The sequence below is a fragment of the Aphelocoma coerulescens genome, chromosome 1A (genome assembly GCF_041296385.1).
Source record: "Aphelocoma coerulescens isolate FSJ_1873_10779 chromosome 1A, UR_Acoe_1.0, whole genome shotgun sequence".
NCBI classification, from domain to species: Eukaryota; Metazoa; Chordata; class Aves; order Passeriformes; family Corvidae; genus Aphelocoma; species Aphelocoma coerulescens.
Window position 1 is genome coordinate 65,732,549 of NC_091014.1, and position 27,543 is coordinate 65,760,091.

Here is a 27,543-nt window from a genome sequence, read left to right on the forward strand (position 1 = left end):
CGCCGCCACTCACCGCAGAACGGGGCGGGACGCGGCCGGCCCGGGCGGAGCGGGCCGGGCGGAGCGGGGGGGGCCCGGGCGGAGCGGGGCGGGGCTCGGGGGGGATGCGCGGCGGGGCCGGGGCGGGACTCGGACTGGGGATGCGGGGCTCGGACTGGGGATGCGGGGCTCGCTCGGGATGCGGGGCTCGCTCGGGATGCGGAGCCGGGGAGGGGAACCGCGGTCGGGATGCGGAGCACGGGCGCACACGCTCCCTACGCTGCGCGGTGCCTACGGCCGATGGGTTCGGGGCTTTTAGGCAGGTTCCAGCCCATTTAGCAGCGGGGCAAGTTGCTAGCACTAGTGGCCTGTGCCATTTCGCTGGGTATACAAAGCTGCGCGCCTGCCCTGCGCGCCTGCTTCCCCTGGCAAGCCAGGAGTTGTGCTGGCTTTATCTTCCCTCGAATCTGGCTGAGACAGAGAAAGCGAGGCTTGTGCGTAAGTGTTTGGGGGACCAAAGCCAGAATCTCATGACCTTTGCAGATTTGGACAAACTTAATTACCTGTCTCTGCAAGAAAAGGAGGAAAGACATTTCTTTTCACGGGTTGCATCAGGCCCGTTGTAATGTTCAGCTGGGCAATGGGCACCGGCCGGTGGAGGCTTGTATTTGGGATGGGTATAGGAGGAATTATGCACAATGACAACCTCTCCCTCGCCTCCCCAGTGAAATCACTGAAGTTCTTTCTCTTTCCCACTGGTTGAGGTTTACAGTTTTTGGCCCTTGTGTTTAATGGAAACTTGCATTCTTGGAAATTGCAGTTTTTTTGTGGTTTTTTTTTGTCCTGAGGTCTTAGGGTTTGTAATAGGAAGAATAAACAGTACATCAACTTTATGAAAATATCTAAATTTAGATTTTAATGAAGCCAAGTGCAGAGATTGTGTCAGATTAACCCCAAATCCAAGGAGTGTGAGTGTGTGTGTGTACGCTAGGGAGGTTCCAAACTTTTCTGTCTACCACTCAAGTGAATCACCTGTAGGGTATAAAATTTATACAGAACAAAATACCTCACTCCTTTCTGTAAACTAGGGAACTGCTTGACAGGCCTGTTGCAATCAGGAAGGTTTTAAGCGTGTTCAGGCTTGGAAAAACTGAGAAGGCACCTTTGACAGGCAGTATAATCCTCAGCGTGAAGATATCCACCCTGCTGAACACATGCACGTGCTCAACTTTAAATAGATGAGTGGTTCCTGGAAACTTCTCCAGCACTGGCCTTTGCTAATACCACATACCTGGTAGCCAGAGGAGAGACAGACGCAAAGCCCCAGTCATATTAGGCAATTAGCTAAGTATTTGTGTGTGAAATTAACTTTAGGCAGATGGGAAGCTGAAAAATCAGGGTCTAAGCCAAATATGTTTAGATTCTAACCAGACTCTGAGTACAAACACATAAAGTCACTTGGGTGGGTATCTGCAGGGTCAGCATTGTTGGTGTGTGGCACTTTGTGGGCCAGGCTTGGAGAACTTGAGAAATGACCCTGCTACAAATGGAGTGGCAGAGAGAGCTCTAGAGGGGCTGACTCATTTGTTTCATGCAGCCTCCAAAAGTGCATCTCACTTGGATGTAACTATTGGAAATAACTGGTTTAATACACATGAAAAAAAAGTTCCCTTTTCCTTTTTCCCTTTTCCTTATTCTTTTCCTCTGCCCTTCTCCCTTTTAGCTCCTGTGAAGTATTTGTTCTGTTCTAGGGATAGAAACAAGATTGGTGTTCCCCAGTACGGCTGCTAGATGCAACTCAAAATAACTGTCTGAGAACTGCATGGAGCACTCCCCACCCCTCACTTCTCCATGAGATTCTTGAATTGTATGACTTTGCTTCTGACACAGATTGACTCATGCCACTTGCTCAGTCACACAGTTTCCTCTGAAGCTCTTGAAATCCACAGCTTTATAAGCAGGAGCACAGAAACACCAAGAAATGTTGCTTTATTTACTTGCCACCTCAGAGCATAACCCACGTGTGGCTGGTTTTGGCCCCATCCCCTTCTCGCTCAGCCCCTCAGCTGCTGCTGTGCTCCCCACCCCATCTCTGCTGGTAGTGAGTGCAACTGTGTGACACTAAGTTAGAGTGTGGATTAGCAGGTAGTTTGAAAAAATGGATCAAACCCATCTTTGAGGGCAGGTGGGAGCAAGGAGTAACATTCCTCAATCTATTGAAGTGGAACAGAAACTGCTGCCAGCACCGGCACTGTCAGGAGTCCCCTGTGAGCTCTCAGCCCCACATGTTCCCCACTAACCTGCTGGAGGTTTCCTCCCCCTTCACTGGGCACCATGCAGAGGCTGGAATTTTTGTAGCTGAGATAGGAAGGGATCCCTCAAACACACACAAATAGTCCTGGCACAGCCCCAGTGTGACTGAACAGAAGTTACTGATCCTTTCACCCACCATCATACAGTGCAGGAAAAGTGTTCATAAAATCCCATCTTTTCCTCTCTGCCTGTTCAATACTGGAAGAGATGCCTTCCTCCTCACTTTTACTGGAGATTATAGTTTTGAGGAAGCCTGCTGGGCCATGACCACAGGGATGTGAGGATCAAGAGCTCCAGACATGATTCTGAGCACAGAATCCATTTCCCCAAGTTCCAGTGTATGAATATGCTCTGGGGAGTGACAGCTACTAAAACCCGTCCCCTCTGACCTTTTAAATACTTGTTTGGTTGCCACATGCACACTTGAGTCTGAGATTCAAGTAATAGCTGGGAAAATCTCCTAAAACATCTCCTAACCCGTTTGGTAAGGAACATGGTGTCTGAGTGTTGTGAACACAGCCTTTTCAGGAAAAAAATGCTCAGAACTGATGGCAGTTTTAGGTCCAGTTTTCTTAAGGCCCTTCATGTGTCTCCTTCTTGCTGTTTCATTCCCCAACACCCACAAGCATTAGTGATATTATGGTAAATATCACTTTACAACTATGCCTATCTAAAAAACAGGATTAAATAATGCGCTTAGACATGAATCTGAAATTTCCACATTATAGCCATGTCCAGCCCTTCCAGAAAATCCTGCTTCGTAATAAGTTTTGTTTGAAATTCTAATCTTAGCTTAGAGATAGGATGACTTTGCAGGCATGCAGAGATGTCATGTACTTAGAGGCTTCCACAGAGACACAAAGCTGATAAGCCATATTCGGATAGCGTGGGTGAACTCTTCCCTACATGAGCTGGCAGGACATCCATCAAACATGAAAGAGCAGAAACTGCAAACTAAGGGCATCTGTTACCCTGAACCAACTCTTTTTTTCTCCTCCTGTTTCATGCAAGAGCAGCAGGACAAAAATAGTTTTTATCATCAGAATACATGTGACTAGTGCCCCTGGTCCAATGTAAGTTGCATAGTGAAGTTTATTCATTACGTGCCTTTTCCTGGAGTTTATCCTAAGGCTCTGGGAAGAGCAACCCCAGTTTGGGGTTGTTTCCTTGCCTCTCCATGCCATAAGTTATGGGAAGGCTGTAAATCAGTTTCTAGGTGGGTTGAACATGGTTACAGTGAGTCTCTAGCTGTGTTCCTAGTGTGGTGTCCGTTATATTCTTCTCCTCTCTGGCTCACTGGCTTTTCCAGGGTTAAATTAAGATTGTGCCAGTGACAGAAGAGAGATGCCATTCTCAAATTCAGACCTTATCACGGAATATCTGGTAACTCCAAGCCCTCAAATCTCAGATGCTGTGCTGGGACCTGAAGAAGCAGATGGCCTCAAACCTGAATGATTCAGCCACAGTACTCAGAGATTCTTACACTCCAACCTTCCTGCCTCTGACAGAGAAGTCTAATGGTCATATGGCTGAAAGAGTAAGGGCCTAATGTGGCTGGTAGAATAAAAACACATATAACCATTAAATAAGCAAGAATATGCTGCCTTGGGGCATCTGTGGCTGTGATCCTGAAGGGTGGTAGATCTGGACCATGTCATTTACACGAAGCTGCATTAGTTCCTTAGTTACATGGTTAAATATTTTACTGCACGTTGGAAGTGATATTTATGGATATAGCCCGAAAATCCTGAAGTAAATTAAAGGGAGAGTTAAGAGATGTCATGAGAATAGCTATGAGGAACTCTTTTGGGCAGTCCTAGCTGGGACTGTTCATTACTTACTTATACCTTTAATCCAAAGGTTGTATAACCATGTAATGTATTTATGTATAAAGCAGACTAATATACATACATGGGAATGAATGCAGTGGCCACTGAAATGTGCAGTGTGGTGTCGTGAGCTGAATGCTGCATTATTATACAGCAGTTCTTGGGATGAAAATCCCCGTGTTGTATGACTAGCACGTGATGAATCACAATTACACCTAACAGAAACCAATTAAAAATATTTTTTAAATGACTGCTTGTTTATAGTGTTCAGAATGTGGTTTATTATATTAGAGAAATGAGCAGCCCCTGCCAGGAATGTCTGTTCTGCTTGCATGGGTAGTGCCTAGCAGCAGACAAATGCTGTCAATAGTGAATAATTATTAGTAACTGTAGTAAATAGATTTTCTAAAAATCTCTCTTCTCTTGACAGAGTACACTTGGAAGCTTCTTAGCTTCATTCAAGCCAATGCTTTAAGCTGTCCTGCCAAAACAGCATCAGCAAGTTGCTAATTTGTACGAGTCAGAGAGCTTCTGCCTCAGGACAGTTTTTTTGATGATTTGAATACCTGATAGTCTTTCCCCACAGTTCTGCACAGAGGTCAATTCTAGTGGAGAAAAAACAGAGCAGTAAAAAACCGACGTGGAAATGACTGGGATGTTTGCGTGGCAATGAATAATTTGATTTACAGTTTTGTTTTCAGACTTTTCTTAGTAGTCTCTTAGTTTTGCCTCTGAAAGGATTTATTTCCAAAGAAACTAAGGAGTTCTTCACATGCCACCATGGAATTCATATCAGAGAATTTACATAACATATTTCGATTTTAAATAAGGCTTTCAAAAGATGCTACTTGAGGATACAAATATACTGAGTTAATTTTTGCTTTTAATCACAACTCATGGGAGAATCATTGCTCCAGAGAGGTTTTTACAAGTGGTGCTGTGGTTTCAGTGGATACTTTAGAGCTGATTTCGACTGGCAGTATCACACTGGGGACATAGGGTTATAGTGCTTCCAAGGGGAACATACTCCAGCTTCTGACACTGGATAATGGAAATATGGTAATGGAAAGATGGCCCCTGTCCACAGCTTTTTAAATAAAGGTAGCTGTTGACTCAAGTGCATTGTATCTCTACTTATTTATTGATAAAATGCCTACAAAGCTTGTGTAAAATGCTCATATGAGGTTTCCTTCAGCTTATCATGATGCATTAGCAGAACTGTCTGTGAATGAATTAACATCTTTACACAATAAAACACAACAGTCCATTGCTTTGGGAAGCAAAAAGAGCACAATCAATTAAATAAAGCAATTCATTGTACAAGGAGTTTTTACTACTTGACCACATTCAAAATTGCATTTATATTTTAAGAAAACACAATTCGATTGCTTTTTGCAGAGGTTTTACATATAATGAGACGCAAACTTCTTTGGGCTATATTCCTGTTGGTACTAACTGAGTTGCATGGAGGTGTACAAATTTATAGCAGAGGTGTTCTGCTAGTTTACACAAACCTAAAAGAGGCTTGACCAAGTGCTTGAGAAGCTTTGGAGAATATATTCTTTCAGCTGAATGATACAGTTGGGAAAAGCAGGCACACTCTTGCAAATAAAGAGCTTTTTCAGGTCTGCAGTGAGACTGGAACTTACAAACACTTGAGATACTTCGTGTGTGGATCACTTGGCCTAACAAAGCAGAGATCTCTCCCTGCAGACTTTGCCTTGCTTATGCCCCTGGCTTAACAGAGCTATCCCAAACTGCTCAGGGGAAGTTCCAGTGTTTCCCAGCATGATTAAGTTTGGGCTCAATAAAGGTTGTATGGGATATTTCTAGTTTAGAAGAAGCAGGGATGAGCTGTTATGTGCTGTGATGAGTGTGATGAATGGCAACAGAACAGGAAGGTAGACTTTGATCTGTGCCAGCCGTTAGACCCGGCTCAAGGAGTGGGAAAGTTACCCACGGGTTGTAAGCCAAAGGTTAAGAAACACTGCTGTGGCTCCACAAGCAGTTGCACAGACAGTTTCTGTACTTTAAGGGGACCTGCAGGAAAGATGGGAAGGGACTCTGGGAGGGAGTGCAGTGCTAGGAGGAGGGGGAATGGCTTCACACTGACAGAGAGCAGGGTTAGATTGGATATGAGGAAGAAATTGTTCCCTGTGAGGGTGGGGAGGCCCTGGCACAGGTTGCCCAGAGCAGCTGTGGCTGCCCCATCCCTGGCAGTGTCCAAGGCCAGGCTGGATGGGGCTCTGAGCAAGCTGGGATAGTGGAAGGTGTCCCTGCCCATGGCAGGGAGTGGAACAAGAGGAGCTTTAAGGTCCCTCCAAACCCAAACCATTCTGTGATTCTATGTTTGGCAACAAGGGATCTACTCCTTCTACTTTGCTGTTTCTCTTCCAGAAATAGTTATCAGAAAAATGAATGCAGATGGGATGAGAAATATTATTTAGGATCTATCACAGAGATGACTTTTGTCTGTCCATAATCAATTTTACACATAGCCAGTGTTCACATTCAAAGCTCCTTTGCAAAAGGAAGAACTTCATAGTTCTGAAGCATATCACAATAATGAAAGCTTGCTTAGTTTAATGCTTAGAAAAACAAACTAACCTCAAACCATGATGCCACTAGAGTAAGTGTCCCCCTGAAGAGCAGGGGTGTTATGACAGAAAGACAGGAAAGGGGAAAGGAGAGTGAGTGCAGAGCTGTGTGAGAGAAGAAATGGGGCAGAGGGCATGGAGCTCAACTGGGAAGGAGTGGGAGGGCACAGGCAGAATGAGGAGCATCCTGAGATAAAGGAGGAGCCTCAGAGGGCTATGATATAAGAAGATGGTGAAGAAAAAAGAGCAAGGAGTCTGTGGAAGAGAAGAAGGGCCTACCAGCAGAAGAGGCAGTGTGAAAAGAGTCAAAGAAGCAAAATCTCCAGGCTAATGTTTCCTTTACTGTGCACATGCCACAGCCTTAGGAAACTGCTCCCAAGTGGGACACATTTTAGACCTTTACATGAAACCAAAACAAATTTGTTTCACAGATTTCATCCCTTCTGCACCCTTTTCAGTAACAAAACAGCTGTGCAGCTATTGGAAACACCCTCCTCCTTTAGTGGGAAACACAAAAACTGTTCAGCCTAAGCCCTTGGTGAGTCTGTACCATCATATGGACAGCAGCTATAGCAGGAGGAGATTTCCTGTGTCTGCAGCAGGTGGTTTATGTTCTCTTGTAAGATTTGTCTGTGTTGAATAGGATTAATTGCTTTAGAAATGAGATTGTGCTTTTAAACCTGCTGGGCAGCAGTGGGACATGCTGCAGTAGTCACCCAACACTTCATTCGTGGTGAATATAACACTGGGGCCAATATTCCTGCACTCCTCCCTCCAAACAACTGGAGCATGATGAGGTTCTCCTCACCACATCAGAGATTTTCTGTTCCACATGTTCAGACAGCAGAGCTCACTTCTACAGACATGGGTGAGCAAAGAAGGTGCTTCTCACACCTGTAATGGCTCTGGGAAAAACCTAAGAGAAAAGAGGTGCTAATTATTGGCCCTCTTAAGTACTACAAGACACAATTCCAGGCCCGTGGCAACCCTTTAATGTGGTGGGAACAGAGATCTCACTGAAGTGGTTGGCACCACTTAAAATAAATCAGGATTGCATCACCACCAAAGACACACAGATCAACAAAGCTTTTTGTACTTCATCTTTGTACCAAGTCTGACAGCAGGGAATCCAATTAGCTTTTCCCTGAAGACAATTAAATTAAATCAAGAATAATTTTGGCCTTTTGGCCGTGAAATTTGTACAACAATATGTGCTTCTGCTGCAGGCATCTGCTTTTTAAAAATGTATTTTATTTGTATGACAAAGGTCAGCATAGGGAATTGATCCAGAAAAGAGCAAAAATTTTTTCACAGCAGTAGACAGGGAAATCACAGAAGTACTTCCCCTCATAAAATGTTCAAGACTGAGCTCTTTTGTTTAGTTGTGTCACACAGCTTTTATTTCCAATAATTCAGAGAAAATAAAAACCTCCAAAAACCAATTAAAAAAGATAAACCACTGTAGCATTTTTACACTGCCAGACTAAATGTAATCCCAATTTCAAGTCCTACAACTTCTCCAAAATTATTTGCATTTTTGGGCATGAGGGGAAGGGGCAAATACTGTGCCTTATGTTATTTTAATGACACTAAAAATACGCTTAAGTGCACTTCATGGTCTTCCTAAATTTTTTAGCAGTAGGTGAGTAAGAATGACCTTGAGTATTACCAGTGAAGCTGATCTCTCAAGATGTACCTTTGAAAATATGCCTGTGAAACTCCATTTGGCTGTTTACTGCCCATGGGTCAGGATCTAACCACATGTGGAAGTCAGGTGCAGGCAGCCTTTGCAAAGCTGCCTGATGTAAATATGTGTCCAACTTCACCTACATTCTTGAGGATCTAGCAATAATTTGAAAATCACACCTCCTTGCACTAGATCTGATTTTGAGGTAGGCCACAAATGTGTAAAGGAAAATAAAGATTGTCCCCAAATATAACTTGAAGGACTAAAGACATATAAAAAAATTAGTGGTTGGCTAATCACATGCCATTTTAAGCAGAATATTTTAGTGGATATGATTAAAGGATCGGCTAATATCAAGTTTATAAATTCAGATCAACTTAAATACAAAGTCTGGAGGTACTGTACAAAATTCCTCTATAAGCCTAGCAAAACATGCATAATCATAGTATGATTTGAATCTTTGATGAAAATTGGAAGAATGAATATGGATTTAGGAACTGACTGTAGGAATAAACCATTGTTGTGCTGAAATAGTTTTGTCACAACTGAAGTGTGCTTACGAAAGTGAAGGACAGGAAGAATGTCCTTATTCCTGATGAAATTCCTTTCCCTCATTCACTGCCCCTCCACTACAACTTGGAGAGCAAAGTTTATGCCTTTGGAATGCAGCAGATTGCCCCAAGCATTATGGGCTTGGATGTTTTTCCTAATTTTTCCCTCTGGGGACAGAATGCATCTGGGGAGCCTCTTGCTTCCTTGACAAACTGCACGATTTTATTGCTGGATCCAGCATTAACATATGCAGTTTATAAGATCAGTGCATTCTTTTGCTCTCTTTAAAGGAAAATGAAGTCAATAAAAAGTCTAAGGAAAATGCCAAATTCCCAAGAAGTAAAAACTTCTCCCTCTGTGTGTGCATGTGTGTGTGTGTGAAGTTTAGTAGCTTTGAATAAAGTGACATTTTTATTGCTTCAAGGCATACGTGTAGAGCAATAGGCTTTATTCTTTTGGAAGATAGAAGTGTGAAGAGAGAAGCTCTAAAAAAGCAAACCAAAAAAAAAAAAAAAAGGTAAAAGTGATGTTACACTGAGTAGAAAATATTTGCATTTCATCTGTTTAAAAATAAGCTGTTAAAATGCATCGTGTGGCTCTTCACATGTCAGCCCGGACAAAGGAAGCGAAGATGCCATCTTCCTGGGAAAGCAGGTTCTCAGGAGTATCGTATTCCAGGATGTTCCCTCGCTTCATGACAATGACCAGGTCTGCAGTGAGGATGGTGTGAACCCGGTGCTGCCACGAAGGAAAGCAAACAGAGGTTTTCATTTGGATAATTCTCACTAATGGGCCTCATGCAAGGCAAACCCCGTCAGGGAAAGGCTGTCCCTGTTTACAGCAATATTTGGAATAGATCCCTGTACTTTAACCTGAAGAGATCTTCAATTACTTTACAGGCTCTGCCACCAAGCCTAAAAATACTTCAGCATGAACTTCACTTTTTGCCATTATGGGCAGCACAGCTGTTGGAATAAATCCTACTGCCCCACTGAAACACATCTTCGCCTGTGGGAAATAGGGATGAGAAGCATCCTGCACTGTCAGGTGTTGTAGCATCTTGCTCCTTGTTCTCTGCACCCCAGCAGTCTGCTCTCCATCAATCTCAGGGCACTCCTGGGCTGTTCCTTCTGTAAATCCCTCTGAGATCTAATTTGAGCGTGCTCCAGGCAACAGCTTAATCCCATAGGCTACAGGTTTGAAACCAGTTTAATTTCAAGGCCATATGAATACAGCCAGTCAGGTATAGATGGGATAAACTCTTAAAAGTGTGATATTTCACTACACAGGCTGAAAGTCAGAGATCACTTCACAGGTTGGATTTCCTTGACATGGTAGTTTCAATGTCAGCTGCATGTCTAAGATTTAGGTATGGTCAGCATAAATAATCATGAAATTAAACAAACCCAGGAACCACACAAGAAACACCTTCTTGCACTGTCCTCTCAGAAGCTGTGCAGTAGAAAGGAAGCAGAGAGAAATGAAACTGAAGAGGTAAAAATAACTACCAAAGAGCCAGAAGTCCTGTGAACAGGGTGGACTGAGAGAGTCTACTTGTGAGTCTTCACCAAAGTGGTGAACAGGCCGTTCTCTTTGAGGAGTAAGTTTGAGGCAGTGTCACATTCAACTAGAAAGCCCTCAGAAAGGACTAGGACAAGATTGGCATCCAAGATGTGAGACACACGATGCTGGAAAAAAGAACAGAAAAACAGGTGGGTGAAGGAAGGATCAGCTGTGAATGAGGAGAAAGAATGAAGCCAGCTCCATGAGGAAAGCTACATATTAATGTGTGCCATTTCACTTGGGACACTGACTTTGGAAAGGCAAAGCCAAAGAAAAGTGAGGTTCCAGCCAGAAGGACAATACAGCATGCAACTGAAGGACAACAACCTCACCACCAAGATCTTCGTCATTTACACAGCCAAGAACCTTGGAGCACATTGTAAATGAGCTGGGTTAAGTGGCTTGCCTGACACAAACTACTCACTGACAGGCTTGAAACCAGAGTCCAGGAAGCCTGGCTGTAATCTCTAACCACAGGACTGGATTCCAGACAAGGCAAATGAAACAGCTGTTGAAACACGTATTTATCTCGTGGAGAAAACCTCTGTTGAGTAATGCCACTGTCAGAAGGTGGAAATATTCTTAATGGTATCCAGCATGTCTGTGCATGTGTATGTATGGACATGCATGGATATATGGAACTTTTGGGCACTAGAAGGGGCAGGAAAATGGGAAAGAACATCATAAACCCCTAGCTGAAAAGGTATTATTTTGGGAGGTAATTCCCATTGTTCCAGTTTTTAAAACCTGTATTGTCAACCCAGCTCTTTGTTCCAAAAGACAGAAAAGATAGCCCAACTTGAGAAACCACACCAAGAATATTTTGAAATCTCAACTCATAAATTTGTGCCGTGATTGTAGGCACTATACATACATAGCCTTCAGAGGTAAAATTCAAACCTAGATTTTGATCCAACTTTCAGTTAATGGTTCAAGCCATGCATTTGGTTTCAATTTTTTAGTGAGAATGACTTCAAATTTTGTTGGAGACAATGCAGATATTGAAGTTCCCTGTAAAGTCTTTGTTCAGATCCAAGTGTTTTAGTTTAATAGCAAGACAGCATTTACTGCAAAATTTCAGGTTGATAGTAGGTGTCTGACTTGTTCTGCTTTCATGGGAATATTCTGGACTCGTGGTTTAGTTCTGTTTTGTGATTTTTTTTGTTTTATACAGTGGTGTTAACTGGTGGAGGGCAAGATTAACTGCCTGAGGAATGAGGGAAAAAGAGCTTTTTCTGGCTTAATACTTACTGCTATTGTTACAACAGTGCGGTCAGCGAAGGCAGTCATCACAACCTTCTGCAAGATGTTTTCCTGTAGGAGGAAAAGGCTCACTTCAGTTACTTCATCCTGTTACTTCTAATTCACTTGTTTTCCACACTATCTCTTTCCTAGCAGTGAAACATCACACCTGTGAAAGCAGGGATTCTCTAAAGCATTTCATTTTATCCTGAGAGAAACAAAACCACGGCCAGCTTTTTCTGCTATGGAGATCTCACGGCTTCATGGCTGACACTTAGGGAAGATGGCTTTCTCCTGGTAGATCCATAATTAGCTAATTGCTGTACTCACTGTGGCCATGTCAATAGATGCTGTGGCTTCATCCATGATGAGGATGCTGCTCTTGCGGACAAAGGCTCGGGCCAGACAGAAGAGCTGCCTTTGCCCCACACTGAAGTTCTCCCCTCCTTCTGTGACCATGGCATCTGTAACAAAACAAGTTCCTGTGAACCTTGCACCCCTGAAATGCTGCCCCTGAGAGTTCTGCCTGTGCACTATTCCAGGGCCAAGCAAAATCCCCATAAAAGACAATAACCATAATCTTGACTGACCAGTGGGATGGAGGGATACCAAGAAAAATGAGCACAGCCTCTTGGGAAAGGAGAAATATATCACTAAACAAACAGTTGGCACAAATTGTTAGGAAATCTGGTAGGCTGCAGGGTAATATCTTAGTAATATGAATATGCTTGATATGGAAATAAATGTATGAGTTTGCTTCATGAAACGGATCTGCAATTGTAAGAAAAATGCTCTGTCAATGTTTACAGCTCTGCTGGCAGAGCCAGGTTCTGCTAAAGGAGGTAAAATTGTTTTTTTTTCTCCTTACTAATTATCCCACTATGATCATAGAATCATAGAATATTCTGAGTTGGAAGGACCCCACAAGGATCATCAAAATCCAACTCCTGGCCATGCACAGGATAGCCCCGAGAATCACACCATGATGCTGAGGTGTTGCAGGATTTTTCCACAGTGCATGGGAAACCAGACTATTCTTCAGCTTTTCAATAAGAATATTCCCTCTAGCATGAAGAGAGAATCTTCACTATTTGCCTGTCAACTCCTACATGATGATCCAGAGTGTCAGATGGGATGGATCTGTTTATTTGGGTGCCTGCATGATCCCATTATTGGCCCATGGTCCCAGAGATTGGTTCAGACATACCAAGGCCTCCTGGCAATGACTTGACCATGTTCTTCAGCTGAGCAATCTCCAGAGCTTCCCAGAGTCTATCATCGGTGCACTTGCATTCAGGGTCCAAATTAAAGCTGCAAAGAAAACAGTAATAGGAATCTTGCTACTGCAATTACCTTCAGGCCTTCTGCAAATTAACACTTTGGCATTGTGTGTGTCACTGGGTGTCCCTTGGGCAGGCTGTGCAGATGGATTGGACTGAGCTAGGAAGGTTCCTTGCCTTTTCCATCCTCTCCTGTCGCAGAGCTCCCATGGCAGGCAGGCTGTGCAATGCTGCCTGCCACCCCCTGATGGCATACACCTACCGGATGGAGCCACTGAACAGGATCGGGTCCTGGAGAATGATGGAGAGCCGGGAGCGGAGCGTGTGCAAAGGCAGTTTGCTGATGTCTATCCCGTCAATCACTATCCTCCCTGTGTCAAACAACACGCAGAACATGTGAGGGAATTGCACAAAGCACATGATCCACAGATAGCTGGCAGAAAGGTGGGACAGCCCCTCTAGGCTGGTGTCCAGAGGATGGGACACTGTCTCTGTGAGCTCTCAGCACTGTCAGACACAGGGGGAAGGTGAATGTATCTAATAACACAAGCCAGGGATGTCCCAGCTTAGCAGTGACACTGCCACCTTGCTCTTCTCCTTTTTCTTCCCCCCACCCTCCCTTAAGGGAAATACATGGGTTCCTTGCTATGTGATTAAAGATTGAAGGATAATTTATTATGGGTCAACTTGAGTTTTACAGCCAAACAGAGAAAGAACAAGAGCAACTTAGGTTGCTGTGCCCTTCTTTGTTCCCCTTGAATTCAACAGTTGCAGAAGATATTTTGAGATGTGCACAATTTCTTTTGCTTAACATATATATGTATATGCAACCCATTCACCAGGAGCCAAAACTATCCTTCTGACTCCAGGAGGAGCCAGGTAGCATTAACTTTGTAAGGAGAGGCAGATCAGGAGAACAGAAAGGATGTTCCGTTCCAGGGAATTCTAATTCCATTCACCTATAGCTCAGTTTCATTTGAGTGTGTGGTGTGAATTAACCACTTATTGTGCTGCTATTGTGAGATAACTGGGAGCAGTCACATTAATCTTCACCAACAAGAAGTTGCTGCAGCAGCTGGGATAATTGGTAAAAAAGGGGATTTTTTTCCATTTCTAGTCACTACTTCAGGTCAATGAACACATGGATATCCTCTGAAAATCTGATTTACGATGTGATGGGTGTGGCAACTGCTGATATCTAGGCAAGGGAGATGGGAAAAATGTACAAGAGAAACTGGTTGTTCTGTAAGTAGAAGATGGTGAGAAGGGCAGAAGGAATCTTTTTCATTTAATCCTCAGGTAAAATCCAGGAGTGACTGACCACACTGACTTCCTCTGAACATAGAAACATCTTCCAGTTTATGGGGAAGGGGTGAGCTAGGACAAACTGAATGAGGATATGGTAAAGGGTATTTCCATCAGGCACTTCTGCAGTTTTCATGTGGATTGCTTCACCAGGCAGCTGCACTCCTCCCTGGGATGTACCTAACCCTAATTTCATCAGCTCCCTCTCCCAACAGTAAGAATTTAACCATGAACTGGCAGGCATGTGGATATTCAGAGTTGTGTATGTGTGTCCCTTCTGTCATTCCCAATTCTCATGATTCTGCATTTTGTAGGTTGTTCTCTGACCCTGGTCCGGTGGAAGATTTCATCCCCCCCTAGCTGGACTACTTCTATTATTTTAGTTTTATGCTTTTATTATATGGCCAGAAGAATCAAGATTTTATCTGTAAGGTGCAAAGTCCAATTATTTTCAGACTTCAAGAAAGTCCAAATCAGGTTATAGGACTTCTGCTTGAGGCATTGGTGATTGCATAAACTTAAGTAATTACTTTTCTTCATAAACAAGGACATTAGAGTGGGTTAGCAGAACATGAGGTGGAATAAGGAGGGAAAAATTAGTTTGGCATGCCTGGGGAATAGGGAAATGCATATTTGATATGGAGCTAGGAAAAGAAAAGAGGAGATGAGAGGACTAAGGGGAAAAGTAAATTTGAGAGGAGTTGGGAAACTGGGAAGGGAGTGAGAGATGGTCAAGCAAGACACAAGAGAAATGAGAGGTTGTTTGAACAGAGGGCAAGAGAAGGGAAACACTAAACAACAGAGATGCAAAAATAGGGAAATAAAATGGGACAGTTACAAATTTAAGAAGATAATGAAGACCTAATGAACAACATGAATGAAATCCTGGCTCTAGTAAAGTTACTCGAAATCTTGTTATATAACTTTTATTAGAGTCGGGATCCCACCCAGAAATGGACCAGCACAGAGGCCAAATATGGGTCCATCTGGGAGAGGGATGTGCACAAAGGATAAACAGAGCTTTGTTAGAAAAGGCTTAGACATTCCCATTGGGAAAAATCAGGGATACAGAAGAAGGAGACAAAGAAAAGATACAGAAAGAAGACTTAAATAGAAAGAAACTTCAAGCTGGCCATAAGCATAGTTATTATTTCTTTGCAATATTTATATATCCAGGAATCCTGGTCATGAATGAGAAGCCTGTGACCAGAGACGCATACAGGCACAGAACCACAACAAAAGCAAGTACTAGCTGCATCAGATTCACTTATCCTCCCACATCCTACTGGGCTTTCCCAGGCAAACACTCCATGCACAAGGGCTAAATTAGAAACGTGGAAATCTTTGAAACAAAAAGATGACTTTCTAGTGGTTTTCTATAGTCCTGCAACAGCACACATGTATCTGTATTATAAATCCTGAAAAGCAGTTCCTGCCAATTAGCTGGAACAGTGAAATGCTGCAGGAGTGAAAACACAGCAACATTTCCTCAACCCTTTAGTCAGAATCTGCTGCAGTTGTGGGAAAGCACAATAAAATAAAAAAAGAAACAAGGGAATGGACTTGTTGAGTTCTACTTTCTATTCTGTTAATATTTTGACAGCTATAATAAGTTTATGCTATCATTCTTTAGGGAGAAATTTAGACTCTAGAGAGTTACATATTTTTTTGTCCTATCTCAAAAATTGCAATTTGTTTTGTCAGACCATACGCAAAAATTTTTTTAAAAAAATTAGAAATATAATCTGTGCACAACATTTCCTGGAAGAACCAAGAGCTACTCACAATAGCACACTTTGTACTTTGAAGGCATGACACTTCCAATCAAGTATCTTCTGAGCCAGAGAACCAGTTTATAAACTATCAAAAAGGCTCCTCACTTCTTCTGAGGAAATAAGGGGGGAGCAGGTTGAGGAGTGACAACATATTCTGGGGAAAACTGACCATCAAAAATGTCCACCATTCTGAAGAACGCCAAGGACAGGGAGGACTTGCCGCTGCCGGTGCGACCACAGATCCCAACCTGCAACAAAAGGAGGATGTCACTTACTCACAGAGTACTCACTTACCACTTACTCCTTGCTCCTTACTTACACCTGCAGTTCTTTTGGGAAAGCTGCACAGATTGTGCTACTGATGAGTAGAAAGGTCCTTCCCAAGGGCAAGTGGCACACTAGGGAAAACACAAAACAGCACAGCGAGCGCACTCCCCTTTTCTGCCCCTCATCACAAGGATTTGTCCTGGGAGCATTTCAGCATTTTAACCAGGATGCCAATGACACTGCATGCTGAAATGTGAGATACACTTGTGTTTTTACACAGTCCACTTTGATGTCCCTCTAATGTATCTGCCATCTAGGCTCACTTTTATGCAAGGAAAATAGACTTGGAAAGACATGGGACATTCAGAAGGAAAACTGATCCCAGCCAAGAGTAAGCTTTTATCAGTGTAAGTTCTTGATCTGTGCCCAGGGACCTCCAAGAGGACTGTAAATGTATATATCTGCCACTGCAAGTTGTTAATCTTGTTCTTCTGGCACTTTAGAAAGGAAAACACAGTAACAAAGGATCTGCACCAGAATGAAGATGATGGGCACTTGCTTGACATGATACCTTTTGCCCTGGTTTGATATAGGCCTTCACATGCTTCAGAACAGGCTTCAGGTTGTTTTCATAGCGAACACACAAATTTTCAATCTTGATTTCCCCCTCCTGGGGCCAGTCTTTGGGGACCTGAGAGGGATCTGAAATAGTTACAGAAAAACAAACTGAAATGAGTGCTGCCAGAGGGTCACCCTTTATGACAGTCCCCTTTCCCTCTCTCTTCTGCCTGGGCACCTTCCTTTAAGCCACTGGAGAAACGGAGCCCCATTTCCCTGTCAAGGGGAGGCTGGGCTGGGAACTGCCTGGCAGGCACTTGGCTTCCAGATCTCCACACATGGGGAGAGAGGACAGATACTAAAGCATCTCTTGGCACTGCAACAGGGAGAAGCCAAACGAGCAGAGAACGTGGTGTCAGGGCAGTGTTAATGTGGCCTTGGATCAGTGACCAGCACAGGAAGGGCAGCTTGAGGAAGGAAGTTGTTACTGCCACGCAATGTGAGCTGCTGACATTATCACAGCTTGTGTTTCATCCTGATTTGTGAATACACAGCAGGTTTTGTCTCTGGACTAAGGAGCTTGGCTTTGCAGGGAAGCTTCTTGACCTACAAGCCTTTGCTTGCACTTCAACCACTTCTAAAATAGCAATCAAAGCCAATTTGAAGTGTGTGGAGCATGAATTCCAATGTGAAGCTCAGAGAAGAGTAGCTGAGATCTGCTTGCCAATATGGCCCTATCCTGTAGTCCCCACCTGCTACAAAGATCAGAGATTTTGAAGAATGTGACATTTCTAAATTTTATCCCTATTTTTGTTTTCTTAATAACTTACATGGATGTTTTGTTCATCTATAACTGCAGCATTTTCTGGTTGTACTACAGGATCCTGCTCTGTCTCCTTTGATAGGATTTATTTTCATGTTGACTAACATGAGCAACATATTTCATAGCTCCTTTTAGCTATCCTTGTCACTCACACCAGTGGCTGTTACTACACCTCAGTGAGAACAGATTTTGGCCAGAGAGGTGTGTACATTTTGCATGACCAAGTCTACCATTCTTTCACATGACCATGTAGAGCCCCAAAAGGATTAGAGAGCAATACCCAGGTAGCCTTCGTAGTTCTCCGACTCCATGTTCAGGAAGCTGTGTACTTTTTTCACTGCACCCATCTGCACCTCCAGATCAGCCAGATTCCTCACTACCCAGTTCAGGTAGTTGGTTATCTGCATCATAAAATGAAGACAAGGACAGGGTTCAGCCTTTTTTCTGTTCATCTACCCATTTGGAAATAAAGGTTGGATACACTTGTGAAAATCCTTGGCCTGACCCAGCACAGTGGGACTCTTTAACATTACAGCAGTTCAAGACCCAGTGCAACAGCATCAAATCTGTAAGAAGACAGTCATACTCCAACACTATTAGCCCTAAGACAGTAATTTAGTGCTTGGTATTCTCATCCTTGTTTCTTGAAGGAGAAGTATGGAAAAGTTGTACCTAAACTCTGACTGACTGAGGAAATCTCTTGTTTTCAGCATCTAATAATCAGCACTGAAACGTGTCTTCTTTAAGCACACAAACAGAAAAGAATCAAAATTGAAAGTGCTGCTTGGAAATATTTTCTATCATATATATTCTAATCTTTCAAAGACTGCAACTAAAGATTAAGAAAGTTCGCTGTTTGCAAATATATTGAAAAGATTTTATGATCAGTTCATTTCTGCCTGTGCATATTTAGATAATCCATTTATCTCTGTGGAAAATATGAGAAGATTTTAGGATAGAAATATATGAGGGAAAAAATGTGTTACCAGTTCAGCAATATTTCCTTCCTGGTTTTTATTCTCATTTGTAATGAAAAGGATTTGATCAATAATAAAATCAATAGTAAAGATAATACTTTCAGTAGATAATAGCTGATGATTAGTTCTCTAACAATACTCAGTAGCTCAGACAAACTCTTTTCTAGGACTTACTATTTAAGGCTGAAGATTGGAAATCTGTTTCCTAAGTCTGTATTGAGGTGCTGCTATAAAAAAGAACTGATCTTATTAGGAAGATTGCCAAGAACCATTAAAAATTGAGATATTTTATGTACCTGAATGAAGGTTTAGAAACTTAAAAATAAAAACACCTTATGCAGAAACATATTCAGAGAAAGGCTTTGCCATTTTTTTTTGGTGGGTGCCAAATAAGGACTTTATTAAGAATAAATCACCCAGTCTCACTTCTTTACCACTAACCTAATACTGATGCAATAAGCAAACGGTAAATAATTTTAACTGAGATTCAGAAAAAATTGTTGTTAATTTAGAGAACTTGGTTGCTTGCTTTATCCTTAAGATAGAGTTCTAGATGGGGTATTCTCTCCTTCACATTCAGAAACCTGCTCATTTGGTGTCCAGCTTTTGAGTTAGGAAGTTACAGAAATGGGAAAGTTTGCAGATGAGCAAAACATTGTGGAACTGCTGCTTGCAGTGGCAGGCTGTTATCCTAGATCTGGCAGATTTGCTAACACAGCCTGGCACCCAAAAAGCTCTTCCCACTATCTCAGGCTTCCTCACAGTTGTGCAAGGGAGTTGGCAGTGTTTATAAAAGAGGAGAGAAAAACTCAGGATGTCCACTGCAAACACAGCCTTGGTACAAATGGTTTACTCTCATCCAGGTCCAAATATCAGCCCTCTCTGAGCTTCAAAGAGAAATTATAAAAAAAATTATGTCAGGGGACACAGGTAACGATCCAGCTGCCTTCAAAAGTTCATCAGGGTTATTGTGGGGCCGGAGAGAGACAGGTGATCCCTTGTTGGCTACAGCTCTTCTTCACCTTCTGTGCCAGACTTCAGCACATGCCTATTTCACATTAATGAACTGTTTGCAAACACAGGCTAAAACAAAGAAGCCAACGATGATCCAGACATCCTGGCGCTTCCAGATCCCTGCTAATGAAGCAGCATTACCAGGAATGTTTTCAGAGTGAAGCTGAAGCCCTGGGACTGATTCTCAGTTGTTGACAGATTCTCACACTGTTGCAACAGCAGCACAGAGGGGATCTAAGGCCACCCTAAGGCAGCTGCTGAGGACTTTATTTTGTAGCCACGGGCTCACCAGCATTTATGTGCAAAGTCAGTGTTAGACCCAAACCTTTAGCCCTCCCTTACAGCAGTGCTTCAAAGCAGCCAGATTTTTGCCATGCCAGCCATGGTTTCAAAAGTTTTCCTGCCACTGTCATCATCCTGCCTTTGTCCCCACACTTGTGGTTCATGCAGTAATATTTTCTACTTTCTGTGGTGATTGTCATTCATTCTGTGCTCATGATAAACACTCAGCCTCTCTTGCAGCCAGGTACACTAAAATACTGTTCCTTCTTCTCACTGCTAATGATAGTGGCAAAAGTAACCAGATACTGGACCACCACAACCTTGTCATCTCTGACTCCATCACCTCTGAATTCCTAGTGCTGCCTGGCATGATGAACCATGCCCACAAAGATCCCAATCCCCAAATCCATTCATAATTGCATGGACAATCTTGGGCATCTCAGTAGTTTCCCTCCAAAGGCAAAACTGTTAATTCTGTTTCTTGGGCAATTATTTTATTTGATCTTTGGTTAAAGATTACCCAAATGATGGCAATCTGTATTTCCTGGCAGCTTTTGCCATGTAGAGGTGGAACCAGCAGTGTGTTGTACAAAACAGAGTGCACAGCAGGTCCTCTTACGCATTTTTAATTTTCCTGCTCCGCTTGGGAGCACACAGGGCCTGGGAATGGTTGTGTTTTTTTAATTGGCTCATAAAACCTGAAGCTAGTCCAAGTTGCCCTGAACTCTCTCAGCTCTGGCTCGAGTCCATTATTTTCAGGATTCTTTTTTTCAAGATGAAGAAAGCTGGGAGATGACTGTGTACACATAAAAATATTATAAAAATAATGTGTTGGTCTGCAAGTTCTTACACTTGGCCTTGGCACGTACCGTCAGAGCGTACAGGAGACCCAGCCCCACAAAGCCTGAGTGTGGCCCTTCGGTGATGGAAGTGACAGCAGCAGTCAGGACAATACAAGCACCCAGGTAATCCTGGAATGAGAGACAGGGGGACAAAAAAGGGAAAAAATGCAGCAGCCAGAACATTTCTTTACCTGCAGAGAAGTTTTGCTTTACCAAGAATTATTTATATAATGACACCTAGTCCTTAATTTTGGCTTGGTTTTTTCCCTGGAAAAGGTCATCGTTGTGATGCCCAACCTGAAATACTCAAAGCAACTTGCTGAACACAAGTGAAACAGGCCAGTAATTGCTGCAAATCCATTTGGGCTAGGGCATCCCATGGTGGCCACCCCAAAAAGAGCAGGGATCAAAAAATCTAATTAGCATATTAAAAAAAGAAATCATGAGAAGACTATAACAGTGACACTCCTAATTCCCAGCACTAAAACAAATCAATTCCACTCTCTTCACTCTCCTTCAGGTCTTCTGAAATATGGGTTTGCCTCCTCAAAAAAAGGAAATATCATTGACTTCACAAAGTCCATGAAGGCTTTTGATAGAATTTATACAGGTCATGCACATGTTTTATTGGCAGAAGCTTTGCAGGAGCTGGAACCCATTTTCTTGATGCCTACCTCAGGTTTGAAGTTATGTAACATGCCATCTCATGGAGTCAAGGTGCTCATTAATGGGATATAGTTGGTATTCCCACTCTCCCACTGCTGCCTGCATTACATTTACTTTGGATCAAATTTTCCATTCATTTTTCTCCTCCTGTTTGATAATGCCCTGTCAGGAATCTTCCTTCTGAGATTTGAAATGAGGGCTGCCTAGTTCATCTGTCTATAAAATGTGTTGATGAGCAGAATACAGACTCAAATTTTAGGGGGGAATGGATTCAAACTGACAGAGGGGGGAGTTAGATTGGATACAAGGGAGGAATTGTTCCCTCTGAGGATGGTGAGGCCCTGGCCCAGGTTGCCCAGAGAAGCTGTGGCTGCCCCATCCCTGGCAGTGTCCAAGGCCAAGTTGGATGGGGCTCTGAGTAACCTGGAAGAGTGGAAGGTGTCCCTGCCCCTGGCAGGGGTTGGAACTGGATGGGCTTCAGGGTCCCTCCCAACTCAAACCACTCTGTTATTCTGGGATTCTGTGACTCACACCTATGGAGAATTACAAGCACAATGGTCTTGAACCTCTGTCAGCAGCTTGGACAAGATTTAACAGCTGCTATTAAATCCCACAAACTTTTTGGTGATCTTAGCACCACTGTGCCATTAGGCAGAGCTAACTGAACTATTCCTTGGCAAGACCACATTCTTTCTAATGCTCTGGTGAGGTGAGGTGTATTCTTGGACCAAATTCATTCTGCATGTAAGCAAGTCTAAGACTATGAGACATTAGCAGGCGTGTTCCAGGATTGGCTGTTGCTCTGTTATTTATCTGTCTTAGATTTGGAAGCAATTTCAGCTGATCTTGGATGCTGTAAGAAGCTGAAAGCTTCGAGCAGAAGGGAAAGCCTTGCCATCATGAGAAATGGAGAGTAACTTTGTTGCTCCAACAGGAAAAGAAGGTGAATATATAGTCTTTGATGTGAGGATTAATCATGCCTGTTGCTATTTATGTCTAGCAGAATCAGGCCACTGCTCTGTTTATCCACTGCTCTTTGTGTTTCAGATAAATAAGGGAATCACAGTTACTTTGCTTGCCTCTTCTTGCCTCACAGATCAGGAAAGTCCCTCATAGAGAGCCCCCACAAAAACCAGGAGCCTGTGTCACTGTCAGTGGCTGCATTGTGCCCTGCTGCCATTTTCTTTCTGGAATCTAGTTCTGCTATCTTCCGTGGTATCAAATGATAAAACCACAAACAGCATGGCATTGCAAGGGTTTAGCTTACAGCCATGGGATGAAACCTGCTGCTGGAGAGATAGTTCAAACCTGGGAGATCAGTGTGCCTAAAACAGCCCTGGCAGAAGGATGGCACAGTTCACAAAACCACTGAAAAGCCATATTCTGCCTTGAAAGCAGTTCCTGCTGTGGCAGGTCTGTGGATGCTGCACAGTAGTAGAGAAAGCCTTGTTTGAAGTTATGTAAATGTTTGTTCTTGCACTCTCTTCAGACGCTAGACAGCACAGCAGCAGCAGATGAGGCAGACTTGTATTTTCTTACTCCTGGCCAAGAAAGCTGAAAAACCCCTCTGGGTTTAACATAACAATCCTGATCTATTTTAAGGAACTGTGTGTATAATCTCCTCGCGAGATTAATACTCGTTATTATCTTCTCTGCATCAGGCAAAGTCTCTGTTTGCTTCCAAGGTTTCAAAACCATGGCTGGGACAAAACTGAACGTACCGTCCTGACCTCCAGCCATCTGTTGGCAGCTGACAGAAATAAGTAGGCAATGTTGTTCGTGTCCGTCAGCTCCAGCATACGTTGTTTAAATCTGGCTTCGTGCCTGCCGAGACCAAAGTTGTTACATTACAACACATTACACACTCATACACAAAAGGGTGAAGCATTAACTCTGCTCTGCCTCCCCTCCCCCCAGCCCAAAACTTTTTGCCCTTCTGTTTTTGCTGAAGTTTGGGTTAAAAGCTCTTCCCTGAGGATGCGTATCTGCTGCCACAGCTCCCCATAGCCAGAGCGACATATAGAATGGGGAGGAATTTGTTTGACAAGCAATTCTGTTGGACAAGGGTGTGGACCAGAGGCTGTCCCCTCAAAGAGATTGCAATGACAGGGTGCTGGGAAATGTTTTGTTTCCCAGAGCTGATCCACTTTTTATAGCATTGCATTGTAGTGCAGTCCTCCCTCCCACAGGTGAGTGCTGCTGTGGCCCCTCAGCTCCTCCTCATAAGCTGCTAGCAAAGGTAGAGGGCTCCTCTGTCTGCTTAAATCTGATTTCAGAAGTTACCTGGCCAGCCTTAGGGCTTTTCAACAGGGTTGAAGGTTTCAACATCCCTAAGGTTTCAGGTAATGTGGATGTAGTGATCTGTAAATCAAACCTTTCAGCTACTCAGCTCAGCTGTTTTCTCAGCCAGTCACACTTTGCAACTCAGAAACTACATTCAGGGAGAGCTACAGATCACCTCTAAATTACAAAAATGAGTGGTTTTACCTCCACTGTCACTTGTTCCTCTCTCCCCCACACAATGCCATCAGATTTAAAAACCAGGATGCCAGAGCACTGAAGAGCCAAAGTACACACTGGGAGGGGAAGGGAAATCTCTATTGGTACCAGTGTATTAAATTCATGGAACCTTGTATAGTCAGATGGAAACCATGTTGTTGTTCCATATTCTATTGTCTGCTGAATACCCTCACTAGAATAAACCAGCTGAACTTCAGTCAGCAGCTCAGTGTCTGTTTTATCTTCCATTTCAAAGTCTCAGGGCCCTGCTGTGAAGCACCTGTAACACGTGTTCTTCCAGAAACTTCCTTTTTATTCCCTGCTAGTTCCCATTGATATTTTATTTCCCTCTGCACAGCTTGTAAACATGACAAACAGCCTCCCCAGAACAACTGGTAACCATAATGATGTGGGGAGGAGCAAGGATACACTGACTACTCTGCTCATCTGCCTTCCTGGCAGCAAAACTACTGCTCTCTTAATGGAAAATCTGACAATGCTCAATCTGTGTTCTCATCCACGTTCAGCTCATCTTCTGGGCACTTTCAGACTTTTATCCTGTCAGATGACGAACAGCAAAGGTCACTGAGATTGCTCTCTGATCCAACTGTACTGCTTTGTGGTAAGTTATGTGAGGAGCTGCTCAGTTTTATCCTGGAACATACTGAACCCAAACTGCAGAGAATGACTAACAGGACTATCAGTAAATACGAGCTTGCAGACAAAAAAATGCAGGAGTCTTCATGTTTGGTGGGCAGTGGAGCACAGGCAGGAAAATGAAATAGCTTTGACTAGCACCAGAGATCCTGAAAAACTCAGCTGTTGAGGTGCCCTCAGGCTGCCTTTTGCTCTCTGCCATCCAAGCCCACGTTGCCTTTTTGTGAGGCAAAAAAGAGTTTTTTGTGAGGCAAAAAAGCATTGAGAAAGTGCTGAGTTCCTTTGTCTTCCTCAGGAGACAACATGAGAAAGGCCACTCTGAACCTCTGGAGAGGTACTCTGCATACATCAGCATCAGGCCCTAATGATGACTTCCCATTTCATTCAACATCATTCTGTTGATAAAGCTTGTTAAAGAATTTCCTGTTGACCACTGGCTCACATCTCTTCAACACAACAATGTTTTTGCTTTTCCTTCCACAGGCTTTACTGCAACTCTCTCTGCTAATAGCTGAGGTCCTAAAGTATAGCTTGACTTGAGGAAACAGCCTTAAGCTGATCAAACAGGTGTGGAAATGGCATTGCAGTGGGATCTGCTCTGGTTTGGAATTCTGTATAGTGCAGAAAAGGTGCAGTTACTGGGGGAAAAAACTCAAGCTGGCACTTTGACAGAGTCATGATAACCATAATGGAGTGAACACAGGAGGACAGTTTGGCCTGTACTTCATGTAGTAGAGAGAAAATATATGCATGGAAAGCTGGCAAAGCTCTCTGGATCTTAGGGGATGTATTTTTCAGTTTTGATTAACAATGGGAGGTTTTACAATATTAAGATCAAGTTCTGTTCTGCTGCAATTTTCTTGGAAAGTGCCTCACGTTGCACACTGTCTTTCAGCTGGAGAGTGCCATAATGATGTCTCCTTGCTTGGGAAGTGGGTTAAACACAGAGCTGATTCAGGGGCACTTGGACATAGCAGCCGGTTTGAAGGGGCAGTGCCTCTGCCTGCTTGGAAAACAGAGCTCCCTGCTGTCCAGGTTAAAGGCATGGTTAAAATAGACTCATTAAAAGTTTAAATATCATATCTTAAAAACATAATCATCTTTAATTCAGTGGAACACCAATACGTGTGTGTTACTGAAAATATGCAAAATGTTTAAGAGGCATGGCAAAGCAACAGGAAAAAAATCTATTCTCTTTTTTTGAGATAGCTTAATAAAGTTCATCAAATTCAACAGTTTGCCCTCAGACATGCTCCAAGGAAGCTGCACAGGCCAGCCTGACCCCCAAGCCTCCCTCTAATAATTTGTTTTACAGATTTTACCCAAATGCTCTGATGGTGGTAAGGCCTTCAGCTGTCTCAGAGAAGTGACAGAGCAAAGGGAGCTGGGTGCTGTCATCAAGTTCCTGGAGGTCCCTGGGAGCATAAAAAACAGCAGACAACCATTACAATGTAAACATTGTCTGTAGAAATTTTGCTGCACAGCAGACAACAGTAGACATTCTGTGTATTGTACATATTCTTTTCAGGATCACACAAAATAGTATTTCTATAGTACAGAAAGACACTGGCAGGAGAATATCACATTCCTTTTTCACCACAGGAGCCTTTGAATCCTCTCCCAGCTGCCCTCTCCATCTACTTTTGGTCACTTTAAGTTTCTCTTGTCTCCCCAGGGATAATGACATTATCATGTGTCTCTTGGATAAAAACCTGCTGTCCATTTAAGACAGATCCTAATTACCTTTTATTCTCACAGATTCTGATATATTAATAAAATTAACTTAAATTCAGAACCATTGATTTTAAACTTTACAGAGTGCTATTTGTGGCTCTTAGGTCAGGTATATAATAGCTAGGGTCTGTGTATCAGGAAGTTTATATATTTTATGATAACATCTGGCCTAAAAAAAGGAGCTGTATTTCCAGATAAACCTGGCCTCATTCTCCATATCTGGAAGTACCACAACTGAAAATAAAATAAAACAGACAATAGCAGATCTTCTCTTTGTGCTGTTAACATTGGTTGTAGCAGAGACAGCACTGACAGAGAAATCATATGAATGATAAATTTCCCTAATTACTCAGCAATGGCACTTCCAAGACCTGCATGGAGCAACAATATTTAAGTCCAAAAAGTTCCAGTCTTTTGAAGCAGGAATGTTTTCCAAGCCACAGGAAAAAAATACATCTTTTTGTAACACTCTGCCATTGGCATAGCAGCCAGTTGTACAAACAGAAGAGAGTCCAGATCATGAGAGATTAAAACTTATCATCAAAATCCTACTAATTTTGCACACTGTATTAAATAGGCCAGGAGAAACAACTGCTCAATGATGCTGGATGTTGCAGCACACAGAACTGAATTTGCTGCTGATGTTTTGATGATAAATATCTCTCAAATGTATGATGGAAAATACACACAAGTTTTCAAAAGATGTAATGGAAAATACAACAAAGAGTCAAAGTCTGCAAGAAATACTGTAAATATTTGCATTTCTAAAAATTAGTGAGGCTTATATGCCTGCAGAGGACTGCATGCAAGTGAGTTACAAATACTTGCTGAAGCTATTCCTTCATCCTACATTCCCCAAGACTAATTTTTATAGAAATAAATTGGATGTTTTAATTTCTACTGTGCATCAAAAGAACACAAGTCAAGTCTGAATGCCTCTCAAGTGATTTAAAAGAGTTTATTTTAACAGATTAATTTGAGAGTGAAAACCGTGTCTCCTGATTCATCAGCCACCTTGAGATCTGGTGTACTGCTACATACAGCTTCAGTTTGGAGGCTTGGTGGGGCAAGAATAAGGTTTCTGAAAAATCTCAGAGAAGTT

At 42.8% G+C, this 27,543-nt stretch overlaps 1 protein-coding gene across 12 annotated transcripts in view; it reads right to left on the reverse strand.

The window, feature by feature from the left end:
- Positions 1-9,388: 9,388 nt before the first annotated feature.
- ABCC9 (ATP binding cassette subfamily C member 9) overlaps positions 9,389-27,543 on the reverse strand; it is a 68,799-nt gene continuing 50,644 nt past the window's right edge. For 9 of the 12 annotated variants that reach the window (XM_069003339.1, XM_069003335.1, XM_069003336.1 and 6 more), the window contains 11 exons: positions 26,030-26,122; positions 23,273-23,375; positions 20,913-21,014; positions 18,051-18,171; positions 16,961-17,091; positions 16,292-16,370; positions 13,305-13,413; positions 12,970-13,073; positions 12,093-12,226; positions 11,772-11,834; positions 9,389-9,695 (listed from right to left, as the gene is read on the reverse strand). In XM_069003339.1, the coding sequence (XP_068859440.1) occupies positions 9,558-9,695; positions 11,772-11,834; positions 12,093-12,226; positions 12,970-13,073; positions 13,305-13,413; positions 16,292-16,370; positions 16,961-17,091; positions 18,051-18,171; positions 20,913-21,014; positions 23,273-23,375; positions 26,030-26,122 (1,177 nt within the window). In that variant the 3' untranslated portion in view covers positions 9,389-9,557. Of the gene's footprint in view, positions 9,696-10,465; positions 10,646-11,771; positions 11,835-12,092; positions 12,227-12,969; positions 13,074-13,304; positions 13,414-16,291; positions 16,371-16,960; positions 17,092-18,050; positions 18,172-20,912; positions 21,015-23,272; positions 23,376-26,029; positions 26,123-27,543 lie in introns of all 12 variants that reach the window. The other 3 variants (XM_069003343.1, XM_069003340.1, XM_069003345.1) reach the window with 1 other exon arrangement.